Here is a 25,851-nt window from a genome sequence, read left to right on the forward strand (position 1 = left end):
GAAAATGCCCCACAGCTGGATCTCATGGAGGCATTTCCCCAACTAAAGCTCCTTTCTCTGTGATAACTCCAGCTGTGTCAAGTTGACACAAAACTAACCAGTACAACACCTTAGCAGTGGAGAACCTTTAGCCCCAATTGACTTTCTTTCCTTGATTTCTTGACAATAGCTTCATGACAGACTGTGAGTCAGAAACATCAACCAACACACTCCCAAATTCCTCATCCAGAGATGGTTACACATGCTAGCTGGTACTGTTTTCTTTTTTGAAGGTGCTTTAATGTCCCAGAATTTGGGATCTGGTTAGGGTAGTGTAAGGGGAGGATATGGAGAGAAGAATGCTGGCAGGGCTCCATGACCTTGCACTACTTAAAGCATATTTGATATTTCCCACTTCTATGCTTTTCCCTACCTTGCAGCTGGTAGAAGCATGGAAATAGCTAATCCTCTTGGTACATTCCTAATTCCTTAAATTACATCTCTTCTACTAAGAAATAGCATAGTCTTCCTGTTTTTCTGACCAGACTTTAGACCCATATATGTGAATGTTAAGAATTTGGAGCTTAGCCTGAGGGCATTGGATCTACTGACAGATTTTATGTAGAGAGTGACCTGATTTCTTATGCACTTTCAAAAGCTTATTCTCCATCCAGTGAGTGGAAAGGACTGGATGCAACCCACACTAAGTGAAGGGAATTCCATTATAATGCTGAAGAAGAAACCCGAACTAGAGCTGATTGTTATGTAAACCGTGTACACCTGTGATTTGAGGCAGGGGAACTGCAAGGTCAAAGACTGCCTGGACTATCTATCAAGAGCCTATCTTAAGAAACTAAAATAAACAATAAAATAAGCCAGGAGGACAAGAATGGGAACATGCAGTCATGAGAACTATTTAGACTAGAAACTGAATACATGCTTGGTAACTGATGAAATATACTTATGTGAAACAACAACAACAAAAACCAAAACCACAAAGATAAGGATCTCCAGCTTTGACCTGGGATGATGGGTAAATAGCTAAGAGAGAAAATAGCTCCAAGCAAGAGGGAAAAATTTAAGGGCATACAGAAACTGAATATAATTAAGCAGGTGCATCACGGCGTAGTGCTAGAAAACCGCCACATAATTCCCTGGGGCAGTGGCTCTCTAATGCAGCTACACAGAGATTAATCCAGGAACTGTCTAGAGCAGAGACATGCAAGCTTTTTCCATAAAGGGACATACAGTAAATATATTAGGTTTGGGAGATGGGTCGCCACTATTTGCCACAGACAATATAATAAATGGGCATAGTTGTGTTCCAAGAAATAGTATTACAAAAAAAAATGATGAAGGACAAATTTGGCTGTAAGCCATAGTTGCCAGCCCTCGATATGAAAGGAAAATATATGAAGATCAGGTTGGAAAGCACCGCCTCACCCATCTCCTTCTTGAAGCTTCACGAAACACATTATACATTCTGTGCTCTGAAATGCTGCAAGGGAAAGGAAACCATTTGCCGTTGCTTGACCAAAGCACTTCCTAGACTCACTGGTTTCATTTCCTTCCTTTTGTGTTACTCCCATTAGCATCCAGCAGAAGGAATGCTCTGTGGAATATACTTTTAGAACACAGAACATGGACTGGAATGAAGAACATGCTATTTGACTTTAAGATCATAGCCCATGTGCTGGCTAGTTTTTATGTCAACTTGATGCAAGCTAGAATGATCTGAAAGGAAGGAACCCTAATTGAAAAAAACTTCCTCAGTAAGATAGGACTGTAGGTAACCCTGTAAGGCATTTTCTTAATTAGTGACAGATGTGAGAGGGCCCAGCCCATTGTGGGTAGTGTCACACATGAGCTAGTATTCTTGATTTCTATTAGAAAGGAGGCTGAGAAATCCATAAGGAACAAGCCAAAAAGCAGCATTCCTTCATGGCTTCTGAACCAGCTGACTCCAGGTTCCTGCTCTGACTTCCATCAATAATGAGCAGTGTCTATTGCTGTGAAACAAAGTATTTAATTGGATGCTTGTTTACCGTTTCAGAGGGTGAATCCATGACCATCATGGCAGGAAGTAGGGCAGCAGACAGGCAGGCAGGACACTGGAGCAGTAACTCAGAGTTTACATCCTGATCCACAAATTGCAAAGGGAAAGAGACCGGACCCAGCATGGGCTTCTGAAACCTCAAAGTCCACCCAAAATGACATACCTCCTCCAACAAGGCCACACCTTCTAATCCTCCCCCAAACAGTTCCACCAACTAGGGACCCAGCATTCAAATATATGAGCCTACGTGGGTCATTCTCATTCAAACCACCACAAATAGTAATGTGGAAGTGAAAGCAAGATAAACCATTTCCTCCCCAAGTTGCTTTTAGTCATGGTGTTTCATCCCAGCAATAGTAACCCCGATGAAGGTACCCACATTCCATCCTTGGTTTAAAAAAAAAAACATAAGAGAGACCTTCAAGATGGCTTAGCAGGTAAAAGCACCTACCACAAAGCCTTATGACCTGAATACAATCCACAGAACCTAAATGGTAGAAGTAGAGAATCAACCCCCTAAAACTGTCCTCTGATCTCTACATGGGCAACAAAGCTACGTACATACACACATGCACACACGTGTGCGCACACACACAAAGCTTTAAAACAGAGTAGAAACCATCTATGACATTGATAATTTATAGATTTTTAAATAACATAATCCAACACAATCAAATTTTTGTTCCACTGAAGCAAGCTAGTTCATCACATTTCCCATCTGGGCTACTGCAAAACCTTAAGCAGATCCCCCCTCCCTGAGGCCCCCCCCCACGCCTATAGATTTTTATACAGACCATTCCATCCTGTGTGGAGTAATTCAGCTTGTATCTTATCCTAACTCAAAGCTATACAGTGGGACCCCCACTATATGGGGGTTTGCTACACACAATATGATCCCTCTACCAGGCAAAGGTTTTTCCATCAATTGACTCATAACTAGTTTAGTTCAACCACAGAGAGCCTGTGCTGGGCACAGTTACATTCCAAATCTTCCATCCCAGTAGCTTCCCAATACAGCTGACAGAAGAGAATAATCTAGGGAAGTTTAATAAACTACAAATATCAAGACAGCACTGTAGACTTGCCTCATCAGAGTTTTCCTAGGGGTAGAACATTAGAAACAGATTTTAACAAGCCGCTGTGTGATTTTTATGTAGCCATCCCAGACCAAATCTTTATTTAAGAATTTGGTACTGATAGATCAAATTCTTTATTTAAGAGATGAGAAAATCAAGTCTCTGAAATACTGGTCAGGACTGAGCCACAGGTACTCTTGAAAGGTTTGCTCAGCTACTTATACATGGAATTGGAGAGTAAGTCATAAAACTATAAATGCAGGAAAATTTAGTTTAAAATTTGATTTTGAAACAAAAACCTCCAATTTTATTTTTTTAAGTTTAACTGCAGAACTTTGCCAAGGTATGAATGATTGGTGACTTTGAAATTTTTGTAATACCCATACCCATGGGTTAGAAAAAGAAACACAAGGCTGGAGAAATGATTCAGTGGTTAAGAGCACCAACTGCTCTTCCAGAGGACCACCCAGGTTCAATTCCCAGCACCCACATGGTAGTTCACAACTGTCCATAACTCCAACATCTGACACCCTTACACAAACATACATGCAGGCAAAATACCAATGCACATAAAATAAAAATAAGTTATTTTAAAAAAAGAAAAAGGAAAAAAAAAGAAACTCAAGCTTTGTTTAATCCTAAAGATCCTAGAAGCAACAGCTAGATTCTAGAGAGATCATGGACAACCCTGCAGCAGCCTGCTGGGGATTTTCAGGATCATCTCGGCATCCTAAGTGTCAGTGAGTGCCTGATTTTCACCTGGCCACATCCGTGCCCAACAAAGTCCCACCAGAAAGCCATGTGATGAAACCTAGACAAAAGATGCACAATCAACAGCCAGCAGCACCCGAGCTCTCTGTTGGTCTACAACCAGTGTCCAGGGCTTCCTACAATCCACAACCCAATTACATGCAGAATAGAGAAATAGAAGTGAAGCCCCTTGAGAACAAAATTTGTGCCTTGTTTTGTCAACATTTACCCAGTACATAGCCTATGTGCCATCAAACAAGGGGTGTTGTAATCAACAAATGGAATGAGACAGCAACAAACTCAACACTGATCAAAAGGCAACTGTGATCACAGAACACAGCAGGTACTAGGTACACACTATGCAGTCAAATCCAGTTTGTGGCCTTACTAGGTACATACTTGACCTCTCTAAACTGTAATTCTTTTCATCAGCAAAATGAGGATAATCTATCTAATTTACAGCACTATGAGGATTAAGGAGACTATCTGTCCAGAATGCTAAGCACAATTACATAATGACTGTTCAAATGGCAGAAACTGCTATAATTAGGACTAAAGGTACAATTGATCTCTTAGGCATAGTTTCTGTCATTGTAAATAGCAGCCAATTCAATGCAAGGGACATTTTCTCCCTTGTAGAATAGATGGAAACCAACAGCGAGAACATGCTGGCTCCAGTTTAGAGTAAAAGTGACGAACTATCCACAAAATAGATCTGTGCCACTGGATATTATTCCTATCAATACAGGATGGGAGAAGTTACGAAAAATACAATTGTTTTAAACTCAGCCAGTTTGCACTGAGCACCTCGGAAGCACCTTCCTCCTCACAGCACATCAGTCTAACATGGGAGACACCAGAGAAAACACTGCCAAGACTCCCAGACACAGTTCAGTGACAGAAATCAAGAACTGTAAACTAAACCCTGAGTTCAGCAGTCATATGGTCAAACCTCATGGGGATTGTGGAAACCTATCGGATTATGGACAATACCCATGAAACATAGTTGCTCATACAATTAAGGAAGGTGCTTTACTTGGGGGTAAAATCAAATCAAAATATTTTAACCATCACTGAGGTTTGTTTGTTTTTTTCTGTTTACAATTTCTATTCACAGGACAGAGGTCTGAGCTGAATCCACACACTATTCTATCACAGACCTACAGTAGAATACACAGTATGGTCCCCAGAGACACAGTTGTCTATGGCAGGCTTCTTCTGAGAGGTGAGTTCCCCATGAGTAAGTTGAATAAAGATGTCTCTTTTTTTTAGATTTATTTATTTATTATATGTAAGTACACTGTAGCTGTCTTCAGACACTCCAGAAGAGGGAGTCAGATCTTGTTACGGATGGTTATGAGCCACCATGTAGTTGCTGGGATTTGAACTCCGGACCTTCGGAAGAGCAGTCGGGTGCTCTTACCCACTGAGCCATCTCACCAGCCGAATAAAGATGTCTTATGCAATTCTCTTTCTTGCCTGTCCAAACAGGCCCGCAATTCAAAGGCATCTCATGATGAGATCTTGAGAAAACTTCTTTGCTTCTTCTTCTTTGCTGTGTCTGAGTGATGGAGTAGTAGAATACTATCTTTTCAAACTACTTTTAGTTCACAGTCAAGCTATTACAAATGTCCAAAGAGGGGTTGACAAAGCCTTTCTGGATGAACTTTATGAGAGGAATATGGCTTTACAATATCAGTTAAAAATAGCTTGCCAACAAGGAACTACAAAAAAAGGAAGAAAGAAAGAAAGAAAGAAAGAAAGAAAGAAAGAAAGAAAGAAAGAAAGAAAGAAAGAAAGAAAAGAAAAGAGAAGAGAAAAAACTGTCTAAGAATTGGGATGTAGTTATAAAATAAGTTAGCACCTATGAGACTGTGCAAGAGGGGGCTGGGGAGATAGCTCAGCAATTAGGAATACTTGTTGCTCTTGCAGAGGACCTGAGTTAGATTCCTAGTACCTACACAGGCAGCTCACAACTATCTATAAGTCTAGTTCCAGGGGACTCAGTCTCCTCTTCTGACCTCCGCAGGGACCAGGCACACATGTGGTGCACAGAACTACATGCAAAAAACATCAATATACATAAAATAAATAAATCTAGTTGGGCATGGTGAAGCATGCCTTTAATCCTAGCACTCAGGAGGCAGATGCAGGTGGATCTTTCGAGTTCAAAGCAAGCCTTGAGTTCACAGCGAGTTCCTGGCCAGCCAGAGCTACATACTGAGACCTTGTCTCAAAAAGTCAAAAATAAACAAATCTGGAAAAAAAAAAAGAGAATGAGCAAGTGAAAATGGAGGGCCACTAATAAAGAATGCCTGTCCTGGCCAGGCAGTGGTGGTGCATGCCTTTAATCCTAGCACTTGGGAGGCAGAGGCAGGCAGATTTCTGAGTTTGAGGCCAGCCTGGTCTACAGAGTGAGTTCCAGGACAGCCAGGGCTACACAGAGAAACCCTGTCTCGAAAAACAAACAAAACAGAACAAAACAAAACAAAACAAAACAAAACAAAACAGAATGCCTGTCCTAAGACCTTGTAAACTTGTTTATAGTTTCTATGAAAGCTGAAGATACACCTAGGTTATGACCCAGAACATTCTATGCTTTATATCCCCCCCCCCAAATAAAATAGATCTACTCAACAGCTTAGGCATGATGCTACAGAGTAGCACTACTCATCATTGCCAAAATCTGAAAACTCCCCAATATCCATCAACAAGAGCAAGCTACAATATTTGCATATATAGTAGAATAGTATACAGCAATGATCATACATGGTATTTCAAACATCACTTAAGCAATAGCAGTTAGACAAAAATAAACAGCACACAACTCAACTTATACAAGTAGAAAACATAGAGGTAATCTATGCTGTTAGAAGTCACAACAATGCCAATCCTAAGGACATAAGTATAACAAAACAGCATGGGGTGGAGGATACTTCTGAAGTGTTGATTATATTCCACTTCTTGATTTGTGTGTATATTACATGTGTGTATTCTCCTTTTCAAAACTGATTGAGTTGTACACTCAATGTAGATTTTTCGATATTTCTTTATTAGATGTCAATAAAATCTTTAAAATATAAATCCAGTAGAGCTGATTTCCTGCAATGTCCCTAAAGTGCCACCTAGTGGCATAAGCTAAACATATACAGAAGAGAAGTTTCACCGCAAGCAACAACTGCAAAGGTATTGCTCCATTTTAGCAGATGTTCAGGGATTGGGTTAAAAACAGTGCCCTAAACTAAAACATATAGTGTGATCCCAAGGGGTGAGTGCTCATGTTGCCTGCTGTATAGAACCCCCAGGAAGGAGTCAGAGTGAAGCTCCAGCACACAGCAAGTTGGTTCAGTAAGCTTAAATTGCACACACTTCTTCCTCACTCTGTCTGTGATAAGCATAGTAGAAACACTGGAATATTACCAAGGCACTGAAGGCCAAAAACTGACGCTTCCCCAGAATCCTCCAGAAACAGGGGATAGCAACATGTCACTAGTTTGTCAGCAGGGTGATGCACGTTGGAAGGAGTTGAGAACACCTGTTTTATCCTGTTTTCTCTGGTTTAGCACTTTTTCAGGACAGCAAGCCTTTAAAGCTGCCAGATGAATAAAGATATTTATCAAGAGTTTTTCTGGTAAAGTATGAAAGATGGTGCATCTTGGTCAGACAAAAATCTTCAAGAAAATAAAGAAATCTACAAATCCGGCACACAGAGATGATGCTCGCTGAGTTGGGAGACTGTAGGGACAAAGACGGAAAGGATAGACAGATGCCCAGCTTTGCACTCATTCATGTCCTTTGCCTTAGTTTCACTTATGTTAGAAGTCTCTTTGGACTTGTGTTCTCCATGAGGGAAGCTTGAAGAAAGATGGCCTACACCTGCTTCTTGCCAACAGATTCTCCTCCTTTCCCATTTCTATTATGAGTAGAAACTGATGACTGGTGATGATCTGGACCTGAGAATAATACAGGCAGGAGAGAAGCTCCTAGAAGGTCACAGACATGAATAAGAAAGTGATTTGAATGTACATGTGCTACTAGCACCTGTAATCCCCAAACCAGGGAAACTGAACAGAAAGATCACAAGTTGGAGGTCTGCTTCGACTACACAACAAGACTCTGCCTCAAAAAGAGCAAAAATGAAACAAAAACAAAGGGCATGTGACTCATGGGAAAATGACTGGTCTAGTATGTGTGATGCGCTGGGTTTGATCCTCCCAATTACCATTTAAAAAGAAACAAATTCTATTACAAGTGGTCACGTGCTCTATGCCAGCACTCATCCTTGGTTTGTGGCCACTCTGTCTATCCTGAGTTTACTGTATTTTCCAACTAGATCTCATACTTTTTTTTTTCATTTGGCATAGAGTGATAATAATTATAATAGCTCTTAATGACTGTGTATGGCTGGTCATATGTCAGACACTAAGTGTCCTATTGACTTTCACTCTTTTAGTTATAAAAATAGATAGTCCTACTATGTTCATTTTTAGGATGATGAAATTGAGGCAGAAAGACACTAAGTACCTTGGCCAAAGTCTCAAAGCCAGTAAGATAATATATTCAAAGCCCAAGCCCATGCTCTTAGTTACTTTCTCAGGCTGCATCCCTGACTCAAGCCCTACTGTCTTCCACTGTCATTACCCATTAAAGCCAGAGTACATCTAGAACTGCTTCCTGTTTTCTGTCACTATCTGGTGATAAAGAAGGAAACTGAAGAGAAGAGAAAGGAGGGCTTCAAGAACCAAGATAGCAACTGTAACTAATCCCCCATGGGGAAAGGTGAGTTATCTTGTTCTCAAAAAGAAAATAGTGGCTACCTATGTCTATAGTCCTTATTGGTGAAACATGAGGAGATGGGTTTAAATGAGACACATAGAATAGAATAGTTATGGAAAGGTACCACAAGAAACTACACAGTAGATGGTTTGGACCTGGTTGTCTTCTGAGAACAATGAACCATAAAGGAGCTATAAAATAGGGCTATTACACCTATCTTCATGCTCCCATAAATCTTGGCAAAGTATGGCCCTAGAGTCAGTCCATTCCATTAAAGCTTGATGAAGTTACTAAACAAACAGATGGGAGTTACAAGGAAAAATGTGCCAGAAAAGTAAGCCTCATGCAACACGACAATATCAGAAGCATAATGGGGGAGGGGATAATAAAAAAGTCACTAGTGCAAGGGTAGTATGCTTCAATTAAAATGGTTTTTAAAATAAAATACAATCTTGATGTGTCAAGTTGGTTGTTAAAAGTAAAAAACAACCCTGAGACATGGATTCACAAGTGGTGGTGTGAATGAGAAATACCTCACATAGGCTCGTGTATTTGAACACTTAGTCCCCAGTTGGAGGCTATTTAGGAAGGTTATGGAGCCTTCAGAAGGTTGAGCCTTGCTGGAGGAAGTATGTCATGGGAGTGGGCTTTGAGGGTTTACAGCCTTGCTCCCTCTTCCTGACTTCTTTCTCTCTCCCTCCTTCCCTTCCTCCCTCCCCCCCCCGCTTCCTCTGCAAGGATAAAAATATGATCAGACAGCTTCTTCCTTTTGCCACTATGCCTGTCTGCTCCATGCCTTTCCCCACTACTATGGACCCTAACCCTCTGGAATCACAAGCTAAAATAAGCCCTTTCTTCCCTAAGTTGCTTCTAGGTATTTCATCACAGCAACAGAAAAAATATCTAATGCATACATTATAGCTTCACAGTGAAGCTAGTACTTGGGGCAGGCAGCAGACTTAGAATCACAGCTTTGTGATAGTCCTTCTCTGAGTGACCTTGCATAATTTCCTGAGTTCTCTGAGTCCTAGTTGACTTATCTTTAAAATGAGGCTAGCAATGGAGCCCATAGCCATGCCCATTAGAAGGATCAAATCAAATGAGTTAGCATTTGTATAACACTATGGAAGTTCACATGTTCTCTACAGTTTGTAGGCATCTCAAAACAATTCAGTGCGCAGAAACATTTCTTTATCATACAAAAGTTGTATCTTTTTGTTCCCTCTGGAAAGCACAATAAAGGTTACATCTATCATTTTGCTACAATGAATATGGAGCACAGACCAGCATTAGAGGCTTTGGAGGGGGCAGGATGGTGTTATAAGCACCAGTGAAGGTACTGTAAACATTTTAGATGAAGGTTAAAAAAGGCTTCACATTTGGGAAATGGCTGGTAGCATCAGGTACTGGAAATTCTTGTCACCTTTTGATTAACAGACCTCTAGTTAATTGGTGACATAAAGCAAATTATTTTCTCTTCATCATAAAATTTCTAACACGTTCTCCAGAAACTTTTTCAAGCTTTCCTAGTCTATAGGAGAAGCCTCTGTCACCTACTAGCTATGAGGCTGTAAGTGGCTCACTTCTAATTGCTAAAGCCCAATTTCCTTTGTGGTAAAATTACAATTACACACAAAAACCTGAACATGAAGGTGTTCACATTAAGTAGACTTAGGACATACTCAGGAAAGAGCAAATAAATGGCTTCTATTAGCTAAGTCACAGCTTGGTAAGCCAAATTAAGGTTTCTGATGTGGCTAGGTAGCTGCACATTTGTGTATAGCACAATGACATGGATTAAAATGCCTTGAGTGGCCAATAAGATGATGGTTCGGTGGGTAGAAGGCTGATGAGCTGAATTTACTTACTGAATGAAACCTATGGTAGAAGAGCAGAACCAACCCCCTCCCCCAGACACACACACCATGGCTTATGTGCACCCACATACACACACACACACACACACACACACACACACACACACACACACACACACACACAAACATACCATACACACAACAATAATAAAATAAAACACTCCATGTATGTCAGGGAAGTGGTACCAAGTTCATCCCTTGAGGCCAGAGGCTACAGTGGTTCTTTAGTGCCTATAGTACTACAAAACTGGGATATACAAAGTGCTCATCTGTGCACTTAGGAATACAATTGGTAAACAAATATACAGTCCCTGACTTAACAATGGCTTAAGTTAGGAATTGTCAAGTGTATAAGTGAGCAAAAACATTCCAGTAACCATTATGCTTTTCACTTTCAGTATAATAATCTAAATTGCATGAGATACTCAATACTTTATCATATAACAGGTTTGTACTAAATGTGTTGAGGCCTCTGTAGCCTAATATAAGCATTCTGAAAATAAATCTAAACAGGTCAGAGTCTTATTATAAATGAAAAACCATTTGTCTAATATCACAGCATGGTATTGGGATAAGCCACGATCTGGGACCATCTTTGAGAACTCTTGATATCCACACCAGATAAAGGTGTTATACCTGAAGTCTAAGAACTGGCTGTGCATTGAAGGCCACAGGTATGGGTTTGTGATAGCCCTGAAGTGCTAGAAAGAAAGTGCTCAGAGAACCGAAAACATTGGACTGAGGTCAGGGACTCTTATGGAAGAATAGAAGGAAGGACTGAAGGCCCTGACGGGGTTAGGAACTCCACAGGAAGACCAACACAGTCAACTAGCCTGGACCCTTGGGGGCTCTCACAGACTGCATCACCAACCAAATAGCATACACAAGCTGGACTGAGGCCCCATGGCACATATGTAGCAGACATGCAGCTCAGTCTCCATGTGGGTAACCCAACAACTGGAACAGGGGCTGTCCCTAAAGCTGTTGCCTGCTTCTGCAGGGCTGCCTTGTCTGGCCTCATTGGAAGAGGATGCACCTAACCCTGCGGAGACTTGATGCAGCAGGGTTGGGGGAATACCTAGAGGGCCTCATTCTCTCAAAGGAAAAGGACAGGGGGAAAATGAGAGGATTGTGGGAGGGGTGACTGGGAAGGGGAACAACAATTAGGATGTAAAAAAAATAATGAATTAATTAATTAGTTAAATAATTAATTTAAAAGAAAATTTAAACTCAAAACTGAAAATAAAAACTGCAAGGCAATCAAAAGCAGAAGAGACAAAAATCTAATATTAACACAAAGATGATTAGCAAAAAACAAAGCTCATTTCACTCATGATAAAAGTTAAAACAGAAACAAATTTAAAATGCACAGTTCTGCCTATAGTTCTCCCAGATAAAAGTAAGTAACCTGTGAAAGAACAATAAAAGCGCAGGTTGCTATCTGGTGTTTTATAGGCTCCCATACCTCCAGTGTCTGGGGATCTGAAGCCCTCTTCTGGCCTCTAAAGGCTACTGAATTCACTTGTATATAGCGCCACACAGATACTCATACACATTATTTTTTTAAAAAAAATAAATCTTTTAAAAATTTTTGACTATACACAGTTATGCAGTATGCAGTATTAAGTCAGAAAATGATCATTTCATCTGGAGCCAGCCCATTACTAGAAATAATAGATGTGTTGAAAGATGTGGCCAAGTGGCATTCAGGAAGAAATAAACAGAAAACTAAGCAAAACCCATGGAGATATGGCTCAGAGTGTTCTAAAATTAAACACATGATTTTCCAGATGGAAAATGTACACTGTCACCTGGCATAAATTTAAATCTATGACTAGTCATATCACAGTGACATTGGAACAACATTGAGACTACAGTTTTAAAAGTTCCCCTGGAGAAAAGGCAAAGTCACTCCAAAGGAACCAAAACTAGATTGGTGGTGGACTCTTCAATGATAGTAGTAGTCCAATAAATGGCAGATAATAAGGAGTTGATGTACTTTAAATGGCAAGGGAGAATAACCTACAGTCTACAATTCTGACATAGAAAAACGAAAAACTTAAGAGTGAGGGTGCTAAGTGTTTGCCTATCCAGAGAAGTGGATAACAACTAGGAAACCTATTTCTCTAAATCGTTTATTTGAACCTAACAACTGCTAGAATTACTGCAACTAGGTGATTACTCAATGTCTCCATTTCTGGGAGCATGCTCTCTTAAAGTGGCTCCCAACAGTCATTTTGTTCTAGCAAATTGTTCCAAATGACGTTTTAAAATTCTAGACATCTTATCTAGAGGATAAGCCAGGAGGCTTCCCCCCTGTTCTCTTCAATCCTTGATTACAAAAGATATTTTTCTTAAAACTGCATTTTTCCCACCACACCAGCTACTTTAAGCTCCTACCAATTCCTACATGCTATACTAGCAAACGCTTAACAGAGTACAGAAGGTCTGTTTCTCTTACAGCATGTAAGTGCACAGAGCAAGTGAGAGAAGGGAAACCCAGCTCAAGCCATTTTGTCCTCAACTCTGTTTGATGACTTCTCATCTACATTTTGAATGCAACACAGACTCAGAGGCCTCCATGCTAGGACCCACCTCCCTGAATTAACTGATTTTGCAGAAGAAGAAAATAGGTCCAAGGGCATAATTTACACAGTTCCTCCAAGGTCATGGAGTTACACAGTAGCCCGTTAACAGAGTTGTTCAGCATCATCCTAGATAAAGATAAATCCTTGGTTTACGTCTTCTCTGATCACTGAAATTCTCATTAACATACTGCTGGCCTACATTGCAGCACCAAACAGTCACACTTGGGAAGAAAATGAAAAGTGGCATCTTAGGTGACGAATTTTGTAAATTTGCTTCAGAATAATTTAAGTTTCTCATAAATAAAAGATCGCTCTTTTAAAATTTTCAAAGTTTCATATTAACATTCTCTCTTCCTCTTCTCCCTCTAACTCCTCCCCTGCCAACTAATTTTCAAACCCAGGGATTCTGATTCTTTCATCATTATTACACACACACACACACACACACACACACACACACACACACTTATAAATACAATCTGCTGAGTCCCTTTAGTGTTGCTCATGTGTCCCTGTGTTTAGGGCTAAACACTTGGGACTGGATAATCAATTAGGAGGTTTGTCCCTGGATAAGGCTGAATCAGTCAATGAATATCTCTGTGTCTCTGCCTCTCTCCATCCCTCCCTCCTCCTCCCTCCCCCCTCTCTTTACAGTCATTACCATAGCACTTCATCTAGGGATAGGGCCATGTGAAATTTCCCCCACCCATGGCGGCATGTTGGCATGTTTACTGATGTTATCATTTTTCAGGTCTTGTTTAGGTAGACATATTAGTGAGATTTCAAAAGTATAGCTTCCCTGCCATATCTAGAAAATACTACCATGCAGCAGATATCCTGGTCCTCTGGCTCTTAGAATCTTCCTTTTCCCCCTTCCTCACTGTCACCCCAGCCTTAATTAGTGTAGGAAGTTGTACTATAGATGTATTCGGACTGGACATCACACAGTCAGTTGTTCTCTGCATTTGACCAGTATGGCTTCCCATAATGGTCTCTGCTGTAAAAAAAAAAAAAGTTCCTTTGAAAGGGGTGACAATTATACTTATATATGGGTAAAAGAGTAAGTATTTAGAATGTAGTTAAAATTATACTGGTTTAGGTATGTTGAAATAGGATCTCTAGGTTCTGTGGCCTCATCAACCACTGGTAGTAGGCTAGGTTCACAGTGTCAGGCATGATTTCCCTTCTACTGAGAAGGCATTATATCCAGTTAGACTGCTGTTGGCTACCCCCAGGAAATAATGCCACTATTACATCCTGCCATTCCGGTCTTTGTTGTGGTCCATACGCATTACAGATGAATCAGACTATTGATCCCCTTGGCAGGCATTACAGATGAATCAGACTAGTGAATGCTAGTCTTCAGGGAGGAGGCTTCTAGGTCAGAATCAGCTCAATTCCTCTAAGTTCTATATTCAAAGTAAATATGTCTTCAGCAATAGAATTTTACCTTCAACTTCTGGGAGGCAACCAAGAATAACAGCAATAGCTTATACTGCTTTGAGAATCTGTAAAACATTATACTTAATGAGATAACCCAGAGCAAAAGTCAAACACTGTTATTTGTGAATCTTAATTCCAAATTTTTGTATGTAAATATATAACACAGAGTAAGTACAGCTACAAAGAAAGTAAAAAGGAACACTGAGGTGGGGAGGAGATCTATGGAGGGAGTAGTAGGACACTAGTGCTAAGAATGGGGAAATGGGGAAAAGGTGAGGTAAGGGCCTTAACTGGGTAGTAGGATGGAGGGATATACATAAGAACGTGGGAGTGGGATAAATACCACTAAGTATGGTTTTAAAAGCCTTAAGGAATCATATAATTTCATGTTTATATAAAAACACCTATTTTACATGTAAGCATATGTCTGTGCATATACACACTGTGTGTGTGTGTGTGTGTGTGTGTGTGTGTGTGTGTGTGTGTGTGTGTGTTTGATTGGTTTAGATGAAGCTATATCACTTGTGATGACATTGCTCCCCCTCGGAAGCCATAAACCATCTAACAAAATCCCCAGGGATAGTGAAAATCCTCCTTTTGCATTGTTGAATAAAAGATAGCTATTAATACATATTAATTTATGTGATGAAGACTAAAAAATTAAGCAGTGGAATGTACTTTTGAAAGCTGATAAATATGTCAATTTGAAGAGTGGTGCAATGAAGGAGTAGGCGGTGGTGTCTCGCTGTGTATCTGACTAGCCTTTTCTCTGTCTTGTTCCAGCTTTGGCAGAATTTGAAATGGCTAATGGTGCGTTGAGGACTCTGAAAAGCCCAAGACAAAGGTGGTTTCCTGCTTGCAGCCTGCCAGCCTGCAGCTCTCTGTGGGCGGTCTTCAAGGACATCTGAAATTTCTGACAAGCGCCCATGGATGCGTGGGTGCAACTGCTGCTGAGCACAGCACAGCCATCCTGGAGTAACTCCACAAATGTAATCACACTGGCAGGAAATGTTCCAGCAGACTTAAAGGTAAAGTGTATTACCACATATCACTCACAACTTGCTGTTTGTGGAGATGAATAATTGGCCTCTCATCAATATTATAATTGCTGCTGGTGGTGTCACCCGACAATACCCACCAATCTCTGACTGGGAAGGAAAGACAACAGAAATTTGTCTAAGGATGCCTGGATTCTTTATATTATCTCAGGGTTCCACTCATAACAGCCATCCAGTGCAGGTCATCCCAATGCACTGTATCACTATAAAATATACCTTTGTCTTTCATAATTGTAGCTGAACAAGCTGGATGTTTACTTAGCTTTCTAGCCAACCTAACAGCTGTACTTCAATCTGAATCATACTTAATGGTTACTGTGCCTTCAAAGAAGCTACTGATTCTAAAATAACAGGCCTGGATTAAGATAACTACGTTTTTATAACTGGGTTTTAAAGGCAGGAGAGATGAATGGCTCAGTGGTTAAAACTGTGTACTATTCTTGAAGAGGATCCAAGTTCAGGTCCCAGCATACACATGGCAGCTCACAGTCTCCAGTAACTCCAGCTCTAGATGATCCCTCACCCTGTTCTTGATGTTGTGGGCACTTGATCAAACCCACATATAGATACACATAATTAATGATAAAATATAGTTCTAAAACTGGGCTTTCACTGTAAGAGAGAAGCCACAGTAGCAAATACACAGACACATCTATGTATGTATGTATGTATGTATGTATGTATGTATGTATGTATGTCTCAGAACCTCCTGCACAGCTGTTTCTTACATTAGGCTTTTCCTATACAGTAGAGCTCTGTATCAGACACTTTAAACAGAAAGGTTTTCCTGTTTCTTTAAAAGTCACATCACTGGTCACCCTCCTTACCGCCTGAGTTTCTTAGTCCAGAGATAAAAAGGATTAAGATGGCAGCTCTTCCCCTGCTTTCACTTCTGGTGCCATGAGGGGCACTTGCTTTGAGAAGTAGTGAAAGGAGTGTTATAAATAGGAGAGGTCCTGGGCAATACTTGTCGAGAGGAAGCCCTAATTCATCAACTATAATACTGATACCAAACTTAAAGGATAGTATTTGACATACACACCATTTTCTTCCTTATTAAACATGGTCATGTGAACACATGGCTCTATCACAACTGACATAAGAAATTTGCCATGAAAAGAATACTAGTCCAACCAGAGGAATACACAGGCCACAGGAGCAGTGGAGCAGCTGGGACAGGGTCCTTCCAGCCTCCATCTGCACCCAGGAGCTGGGGCTGTTCCGCAGTCCTCTGTGCAAGGGTTCTGCCAGGGGAGAGCTGGTCTCCCAGGAATGCTGACACAGGCTTACAAGCCCACAGGAGGGACAGGCTCAAGCCAGAGACAGCAAGACCAGCTAACACCAGAGATAACCAGATAGTGAAAGGTAAGTGCAAGAACCTTACCAACAGAAACCAAGGCTACTTGGCATCACCAGAACACAATTCTCTCACCATAGCAAGTACTGGATACCCCATCACACCGGAAAAGCAAGATTCAGATCTAAAATCACTTGTCATGATGATGATAGAGGACATTAAGAAGGACATAAATAACGCCCTTAAAGAAATACAGGAGAACACAGATAAAAAGCTAGAAGCCCTTAAAGAAGAAACATAAAAATTCCTTAAAGAGTTACAAGAAAAGACAATCAAACACAATCTCATGCATCTTATCAGACAATCATGGACTAAGGCTAATCTTCAATAACAACATAAATAATAGAAAGAGCACATACACGTGGAAGCTGAACAACACTCTACTCGATGATAACTTGGTCAAGGAAGAAATAAAGAAAGGAATTAAAGACTTTTTAGAATTAAATGAAAATAAAGCCACAATATACTCAAACTTATGGGACACAATGAAAGTGGTGCTAAGAGGAAAACTCATAGCTCTGAGTGCCTCCAAAAAGAAACTGAAAAGAGCATACATGAGCAGTTTGACAGCACACCAGACTGCTCTAGAACAAAAAGAAGCAAATTCACCCAAGAGGAGTAGACGGCAGGAAATAATCAAACTCATGGTTCAAATCAACCAAGTAGAAACAAAAAGAACTATATAAAGAATCAACCAAACCAGGATCTGGTTCTTTGAGAAAATCAACAAGATAGATAAACCCTTAACCAAGCTAACTAGAGGGCACAGAGACAGTATCCAAATCAACAGCAACAAAAAAAAAAATCAGAAATGAAAAGGGATACATAACAACAGAAACTGGGGAAATCAAAAAAATCATCAGATCCTACTACAAAAGCCAATATTCAACAAAACTGGGAAATCTGAACGAAATGGACAATTCTCTAGACAGATACCAGATACCAAAGTTAAATCAGGATCAGATAAATGATTTAAACAGTCCCTTAACCCCTAAAAAAATTGAAGCAGTCATTAATAGTCCCCAACAAAAAGAAGCCCAGGATCAGATGGGTTTAGTGCAGAGTTCTATCAGACCTTCAAAGAAGACCTAATACCAATACTCTGTCAATAGGACAAAATGGCAACCAACAGATTGGGAAAAGATCTTTACCAACCATACATCCAATAGAGGGCTAATATCCAGTATATACAAAGAACTCAAGAAGTTAGACTCCAGAGAACCAAATAACCCTATTAAAAATGGGACACAGAGCTAAACAAAGAATTCTCAACTGAGGAATACTGGATGTCTGAGAAGCACCTAAAGAAATATTCAACATCCTTAATCATCAGGGAAATGAAAATCAAAACAACCCTGAGATTCCACCTCACACCAGTCAGAATGGCTAAGATCAAAAACTCAGGTGACAGCAGATGCTGGAGAGGATATAGAGAAAGAGGAACACTCCTCCATTGCTGGTGGGATTGCAAGCTGATACAACCACTCTAGAAATCAGTCTGGCAGTTCCTCAGAAAATTGGACATAGTATTACCTGAGGACCCAGCTATACCACTCCTAGGCATATACCCAGAATATGTTCCAACATGTAATAAGGACACATGCTCCACTATGTTCATAGCAGCCTTATGTACAGTAGCAAGAAGTTGGAAATAATCTAGATGTCCTCCAACAGAGGAATGGATACAGAAAATGTGGTACATTAACACAATGGAATACTACTCAGCTATTAAAAATGATGAATTCATGAAATTCTTAGACAAATGGATGGAACTAGGAAATATCATCCTGAGTGAGGTAACCCAAGTCACAAAAGAACACACATGGTATGTACTCACTGATAAGTGGATATTAACCCAGAAGTTCAGAATACCCAAGATACAATTCACAAACCACATGAAGCTCAAGAAGAAGGAAGATCATAGTGTGAATACTTCGGTCCTTAGAAGGGAGAACAAAATACCCATGGGAAGAGATACAGAGACAAAGTGTGGAGCAGAGACTGAAGGAAAGGTCATCTAGTGACTGTTCCACCTGGGGATTCATCCATATACAGTTACCAAACCCAGACACTATTGTGGATGCCAACAAGTGCTTGCTGACAGGAGTCTGATATAGCTGTCCCCTGAGAGTCTCTGCCAGTGGCTGACAAATACAGAAGTGGAAGTTCACAGCCATCCATTGGTCTGAGCACAGGGTCCCCAATGGAAGAGCTAGAGAAAGAACCCACGGAGCTGAAGGGATTTGCAGCCTCATAGGAGGAGCAACAATATGAACCAACCAGAGCCCCCAGATCTCCCAGGGATTATACCACCAACCAAAGAATACACATGGAGGGACTCAAGGCTCCAGCTGCATATGTAGCAGAGGATGGCCTTGTGGGACCACAATGAGAGGAGAGGCCCTTGGTCTTGTGAAGGCTCGATGTCCCAGTGTAGGGAAATACCAGGACAGGGAAGCAGGAGTGGGTGGGTTAGTGAGCAGGGGGGTGGGGATGGGATAGGGGGGTTTTCAAAGGGGAAATGAGGAGCATGTATAAAATTTGAAATGTAAATAAATAAAATATCTAATAAAAAATTTTAGAAATACAAAATATTATATCTTATATACATATTATATAAGATATTATTATATATTATTATATTATATGTTATATTACATTATGTATTATATATTAATATATTATATAGTATATATTATTTATCTTAGAAATATTATATCTTATATAATATTATGGGTAATTTATTGAGTCTAATAATGAGACATTATTAAAATATGTAGTTTTTCTCCATTAAAATTATTTCTGGTGGCACTATTCACTAAGAAAGAAAGAAAGAAAGAAAGAAAGAAAGAAAGAAAGAAAGAAAGAAAGAAAGAAAGAAAGAAAGAAAGAAAGAAAAAAAAAAAAGAAAAGAGTACTAGTGAAGGAACTTAAGCTAGTCAAGCGTCAGATAATCCCTAATGTTAAAAACAAACCTTTGCAGAGTATTGACCTCCTATAAGGCAAATGCATTCTCTGTGGATGGCGTTTTCCATATGATCTAAAACATTTAAACTCTTACTTACTACTGTTCTATGTGAAATGGTTTACTCTAATTGCCTTTTGGTTGCTTGTGCTATGAATAAGTTGCTTAAATATGAAATAAAATTAGATCACCTCCTCTGGAGTGAGCCATGTCCTGGTTTCTAGAAAATGAGAAACAAAATAGCCGGTTCTTTCTTTACTACATCTTACCTATACTGGGAAAAATACAATGCAGTATTTGTTTCTTTGAATCTACTCCTGTCCTAACTCTGGAGCCCCATATATATAACTCAATCCAGATGTTCATATCACTGAGGTACTTGGTGTAAGACGAGCCAAATAAATTGCATCTTATGCTGAAAAACTGTTTTGGTTTTGGTTTTTCAGTGCTGTGGACAGAATCTAGGAAGTTTGTATACGCTAACCAAGTGCTCCACTCCTGAGCTCCATCCCCAGCCCTAGGTATACTTTTGTTGTATGTGGAAGCGTTTCACTATTGATTTGTTACATGCTTTTAAAAATAGTATTCCTTTGTAGAAAATAAAACATTTTCCTGTTTACTACAATCTTCTCTTACTATTATATAACAGAATTTTTAAATCCAAAGAATTAGGAATTTTTAAATCTCATTTAGAGCTACTAGTAAGTGGAATCATTTAAATTATGCCAGGCTTGTTAGTTTCTCCTCTAGGTGTCTGGTGGTGCTACTACAATGTAAACCTCGGAAAAACCTCTATGGATATATTTCCATAGTCGAGGTCAGATTAATGGTTCATATAGAGCAAAAAAAAAAATCAAAACCACTTAATAGAGCAGAAGCGGGATTCAGAAATGTTTAAGTTCTCTATAATAAAAGCTGCTACGCAGCGATAAAAATGATCTCATGAGAGAGTGAACAAGAAGGAGCAGAGACATGAGGGAGAAAATGAAACAAAGTGAAAACTGGGACAATTTGAAAATCCAGCCCAAGCATGAGTGACCAGCTTTCACTTTCAATTCTTCAAGGGAGGCTATTCCTGTAACATGTAGAAGGCAACCTTAATCATGTAATATACAAATGAGGTAGGAGATGAGAGCAATTTGGCAACATTCAAGGCAGGACTTTAATGTGGATGTTTCAGTGTTTCCTAACCACTAAGTCCTTAGAACGGAAATAAGTGTTTTCAATATAAAAAGATGGTCGAAAACACTAGGAACTTGTCAGCTCTTACAAAACTGACCTTTGTTTTGTGTTTTACTATAGGACTTGAAAACCTTTGGTGGGTTTGTGTGCACTGTCAATCTCCTGAAGGAGTTAGGTAAAGCTCCTTGCAAATTCATTTTACCACAAACCCCTATTAATGTCTCCCAGATTGTTTCATCCCAGGTAGCTTTGGAAACACTCTGATGTCACATGCACGTGGCTATTTAGCCGTTTCTACTTTGGCATGGCACAAAATTAAATACAACCACATGTTTATTACCCAGGACTTTATGTATTAAATATATGTGTCCCATTTACAGTGAACAAAGGGAAGTAAGAGGAGGGAAGTGGTCTGGGGATTTTCTGCCTACATTCCTTACACACCTGGTCCTGTAGTCGGAAATCTGGAAATTGTATGCCTTTCTGGGAATCTGGTAAACAACAGAGCAGACTTATGCATTAATATCAGCTTGAGAATTCCCAGTTCTCCCTGTCAAATTCTCTGTCACTAACCCCCAGGCAGGCAAGATGCTCTGGGCAAGCAGCTCGGATAAGGACAGCTAGTAGCAGCAGTGCTTTCCAGATAAGCATCCCAGAATGTTTACTAATGCTATTGTGACCAAGTCCAGGTTTGCTGTAGATGTGCCTTCTGCAAGAGGGTGTGGAGAAAATCTCAGTTACATGTCAGCACACCCGAGCTACCACCTGTCTTGATGAACATTTAGATACTTAGATTCTCAGGATTGAGAGAAAGAGGATGTAAACACTTCAGTTTGGGAAAGGCTCTACTATTTACAAGCTACAGCCCCTTAGTAACTTATTTTAATCTGCCATGTTCCTTGCCAATAAAAAAAAAGAATAATATTAGCACCTACTTCATAATAGTTTGGGGAGATAAAATTCTGCATTAAAAGTGACTAGTGCAATGTCTGCTCTGATGCAGATGCTCAATTAACATAGCTAATTTTGAAGGAAAACATATTATAACAAAGGAAACACTTGGGGTAAAACTAAGGTTTGACATAAGACAAATAGCAAGGACTCAATTACCACTTCTTAACAGATCAATTTCTCTTAAAGCCAGTGCCAAATTCTAGAAGAGGATTCTTCACTTGTTTATATACAGATCAGGAAGAAGGGCTCTTTATTACCCTTCAGACTGAAGTAAAAAGCCAAAATACCTCATAGTATTTGTATCTCCTGGTTGTGTAGTTGCTAAAGAAATTGTCTGAAGAAAGGCTACAAATGGTTTCCAAGACTGATCCTGAGACTCACTACATGGAAAGGTATGGCCTGTTCCACACAGAGCAACAAAATAGAAACCTCGACTCTCCATAGCCATCTGCCAACAGTTTTCACCAGCAGCTAGATGTGACCTACAGCACTGTGTATACTACCCCATGGGTTTGCTGCTCCCTCTCATTTCCAAATCTGGATGGGGAAGACCATGGTAGCACACAGGCAAAGGGAGCACAGTGAACTCACAGGGAAAACAGATACACACTCTCCCTTTCTGCTCTTTCAGTTTATTAATCTGAGTGGAAAGGGCATCCTTAAGAAAAGTACTATGGGCCCAAGCCACAGCATGGGCTAACAGTCACTGATTTTCAGTATATGTGGAAGTAACACATCTCCTAAACTGCCACTGAACATATGGCCACTCGGGCTGCATGTATACAGAATACCCGTGTCCCCTGACCCCAATTACAGATACACCCTTCTACTTCTCTGTGTAGACAAACCACACACAACTCTTAAGAACCAGAACTGAAAGTGTAACTGTTAGTTTACAAAAGAAACTCCCTTTTCCACGTGAGGCCATTCCTGAGTTAGGAGAGATGAACTGCTATTTTCTTAATCCAGAAATTAGTTGGAGACTCCAATGCAAAGTAGCATATTGGTGGGACAACAGTTTGCAGAAATCACATATGCCACTTACCTGTGTTGGACACGGTCGTGGAGGAAGTGCCGGTGGTGGGGGTAACAATCCTGAGTTAGCAGCTAAAAAAAGAAAAGAATACTGTTAATTACCACCTTTCCATAAAAAGACAAAAAATGTATTCAACTAATAATATTGATGGCATTTTACATGTTTGTGTTTATTAAATCCCTTTGAAGGCTTAATTTTTCTAAGTCTATAGTATTCACAATGGCAAAATTATGCTATAAGCCTAGGTATCCATCAGCAGATAAATGAATAAAGAAACTGGTGTGAGTGTGTGTGTGTGTGTGTGTGTGTGTGTGTGTGTGTGTATGTGTATAAAATGGGGTCTTATTTAATAATAAAGAAAAATGAAATTATATCATGTGCTGGAAAATGTGTACAACTAAAGATCATCATATTAAGTGAACAGGAAAAAATACCATGTGTTTTTTCTCATTTATGGATCCTACATTATATATGGATACATAAAGACATGAAAGTAGAAAGGAAACTAAAGAGAACAGACCTACCACAAGGGATGGAAGGGAAGGAGACCACTGGGAAAGAATGGGAGGGGCAAACAGTCAAAGCACATGATACATTTGAAAGAACAAAATTGTCATATAACATACAATGAATATATTCTAATAAAAAAGAATGCGGCTTATTTCCAATCGCTTTTTCATCTTCATAGTACTCAAAATTCAAGTATTTATGAAGGTGGTGAAGATTAAGACAGGATAAAACATAAGGAAACTTTTTTTTAGCAAAAGACTGGATTTCACATGGAAAATGTGGTCGAGCCCTTATTCTGTTGTTATTTACCTATTTTCAACTAAACCGGGGTCAAATAAATCAGCCAGAAAGAATCTTCTGGTTCTCGTATGTCTATCTTCCAGTCACTATTGCTCATTAGCTTGGTGCATAGGCTGCAGTGGAGAGGGTGCCTGGGCTCAGCAGCTCACCACGTAGGAAGAAATGGATTGACCAGCACAAGACGAAACCAAAAATGATCGATTAGCTTTACTGATTTCAAAGATTTCTTTCTTTTCCCCTCTCCTATTGTTACTAGCAAGGATAACTAAATATGATTCTAAAATATTCTGGCCACATCAGAAGGATCTTTTGAAAGAAAGTTGAAGTCTAACATTTTCTTTAATTTTATGAGATACAGAGAATATATGAGGAAGCCAACACCATCCAAATTCTAACTTAACAATGCAAACAAACAGCTGATATGGAATTATAATTAAAATCCGAATGATCACACACATGAAGTTAAGTTTAGAACCATACAGTGTCAAGTTAAACTACATTCTTTATAGGCTACTCTGAAAACACCAGATCTATATAACTGTACATAGTTTATTCCCAAGTCTGTGATAACTGTGCTAATATTAGCACAATGTTCTGTGCCTTAAAACAAGAGTCCCCTACAAGACTCAGGCACCATCATGGAAGAGAGGACAGAAAAGATTGTAAGAGATTGGAGAGGACTGAAGCAAACAGTATCTTCTAGACACAACAGGGCAGCTGCACTCAGGAACATAGCAGCAGCTCTGGCTGCTGCACAGGACTACACAAACCTAAGCCAGTCAGTGTTCCAGCCTGGGGGAGGAAGAAGGGCATGAAGAGCAATTGACAGTCCTATATGGCTTCTAGAGGGCAGAGAGCCTATTTTCCTTAATATGTGACTATTGGTAGGTCCACCATACTCCAGTAGATGCCCCCACACCCCCAAAACATTTGGGCAACACACATTAAACTCACCGGGTTATTAAAAAGAGGGGGTATGTGAAGTTGGGGGAGAGAGAGCAGGGAAGAGTGGGATTATATTTGATCAAAACATATCAAATATAATCAAAGAATTAATAAAAGTATTATATTGTTAAAAAGAAATAATAGTAGTATATCAAGAGCATAAATATTCTTGTACTTTCAAATGAATTTTGCCTTTCTGGATCAGATAAGTCAAAAGATGGAGCTTGGAGCTTTCTATAGATGTAATTCAGAATAATGTCACAGAAATGTTTATTCTTGGCTAGTGCCTAGATACAGTACCACCAACTGTGTCCACCTGGGATCTGCTCTTCATTACAATTTTGAAAACACATCAGTGGGTCATAACTTCACAGGGTGGATAGGAAGGGTTACAGCTGTGAGGATGGCCTATCGCAGAGCCCTTAATATCCTCACAGGCTAGGCCTTTACACCAGTTACTTTTAAAACAAAACAAATAGACAAGCAAAATTTGTACACTTTCTAAAGAAAATGCCAAGCAATAAACAGTGCAGTTATCAAAGAAGACTGCTCAAGAAATAATAAGCTGTTTAAATACATTGGCTCAACTTCCAGCCAAGATGGAGTATTAAAGAACACATATCCTCACCCAGCTGAAGCAATCAAACCTAGAAAAACAAATGAAACAACAATTTCCATGATACTGGTACAAAACATGTAGGAAGAGTTTTGGAATCACAAGAAAATTAGGCAAGATGGTGATCTCTGAGAGAGGAAACAGAATATGGGGGAGCCCTATGGCTGACTCCATTTGCTATCTCAACCTGCTAGAGAAATGACATAAATCCAGATCCAGGTCTGAATATGCTGGGTTTTTTTTAAATCATTAATTAATTTTATTGATTGGTTTCACTGAAAATTGGCCCAAGTTTTGAGTTGTAAAAATTGAGATTATTTACAATGTAATCCTAAAATGAATAAGGGTACATACTTGAAATCCCAGCTCTCAGAATCCGAGGC

General features: G+C 39.7%; 1 protein-coding gene across 7 annotated transcripts in view; it reads right to left on the minus strand.

Moving 5' to 3' along the window:
- Reps2 (RALBP1 associated Eps domain containing 2) overlaps positions 1-25,851 on the minus strand; it is a 218,286-nt gene that overhangs the window by 34,161 nt on the left and 158,274 nt on the right. For all 7 annotated transcript variants that reach the window (XM_029534081.1, XM_021187406.1, XM_029534083.1 and 4 more), the window contains one exon: positions 23,107-23,168. In XM_029534081.1, coding sequence (XP_029389941.1) covers positions 23,107-23,168 — 62 coding nt within the window. The remainder of the gene's footprint in view (positions 1-23,106; positions 23,169-25,851) is intronic.

This window comes from Mus pahari, chromosome X, assembly GCF_900095145.1.
Source record: "Mus pahari chromosome X, PAHARI_EIJ_v1.1, whole genome shotgun sequence".
Classification (NCBI taxonomy): Eukaryota; Metazoa; Chordata; class Mammalia; order Rodentia; family Muridae; genus Mus; species Mus pahari.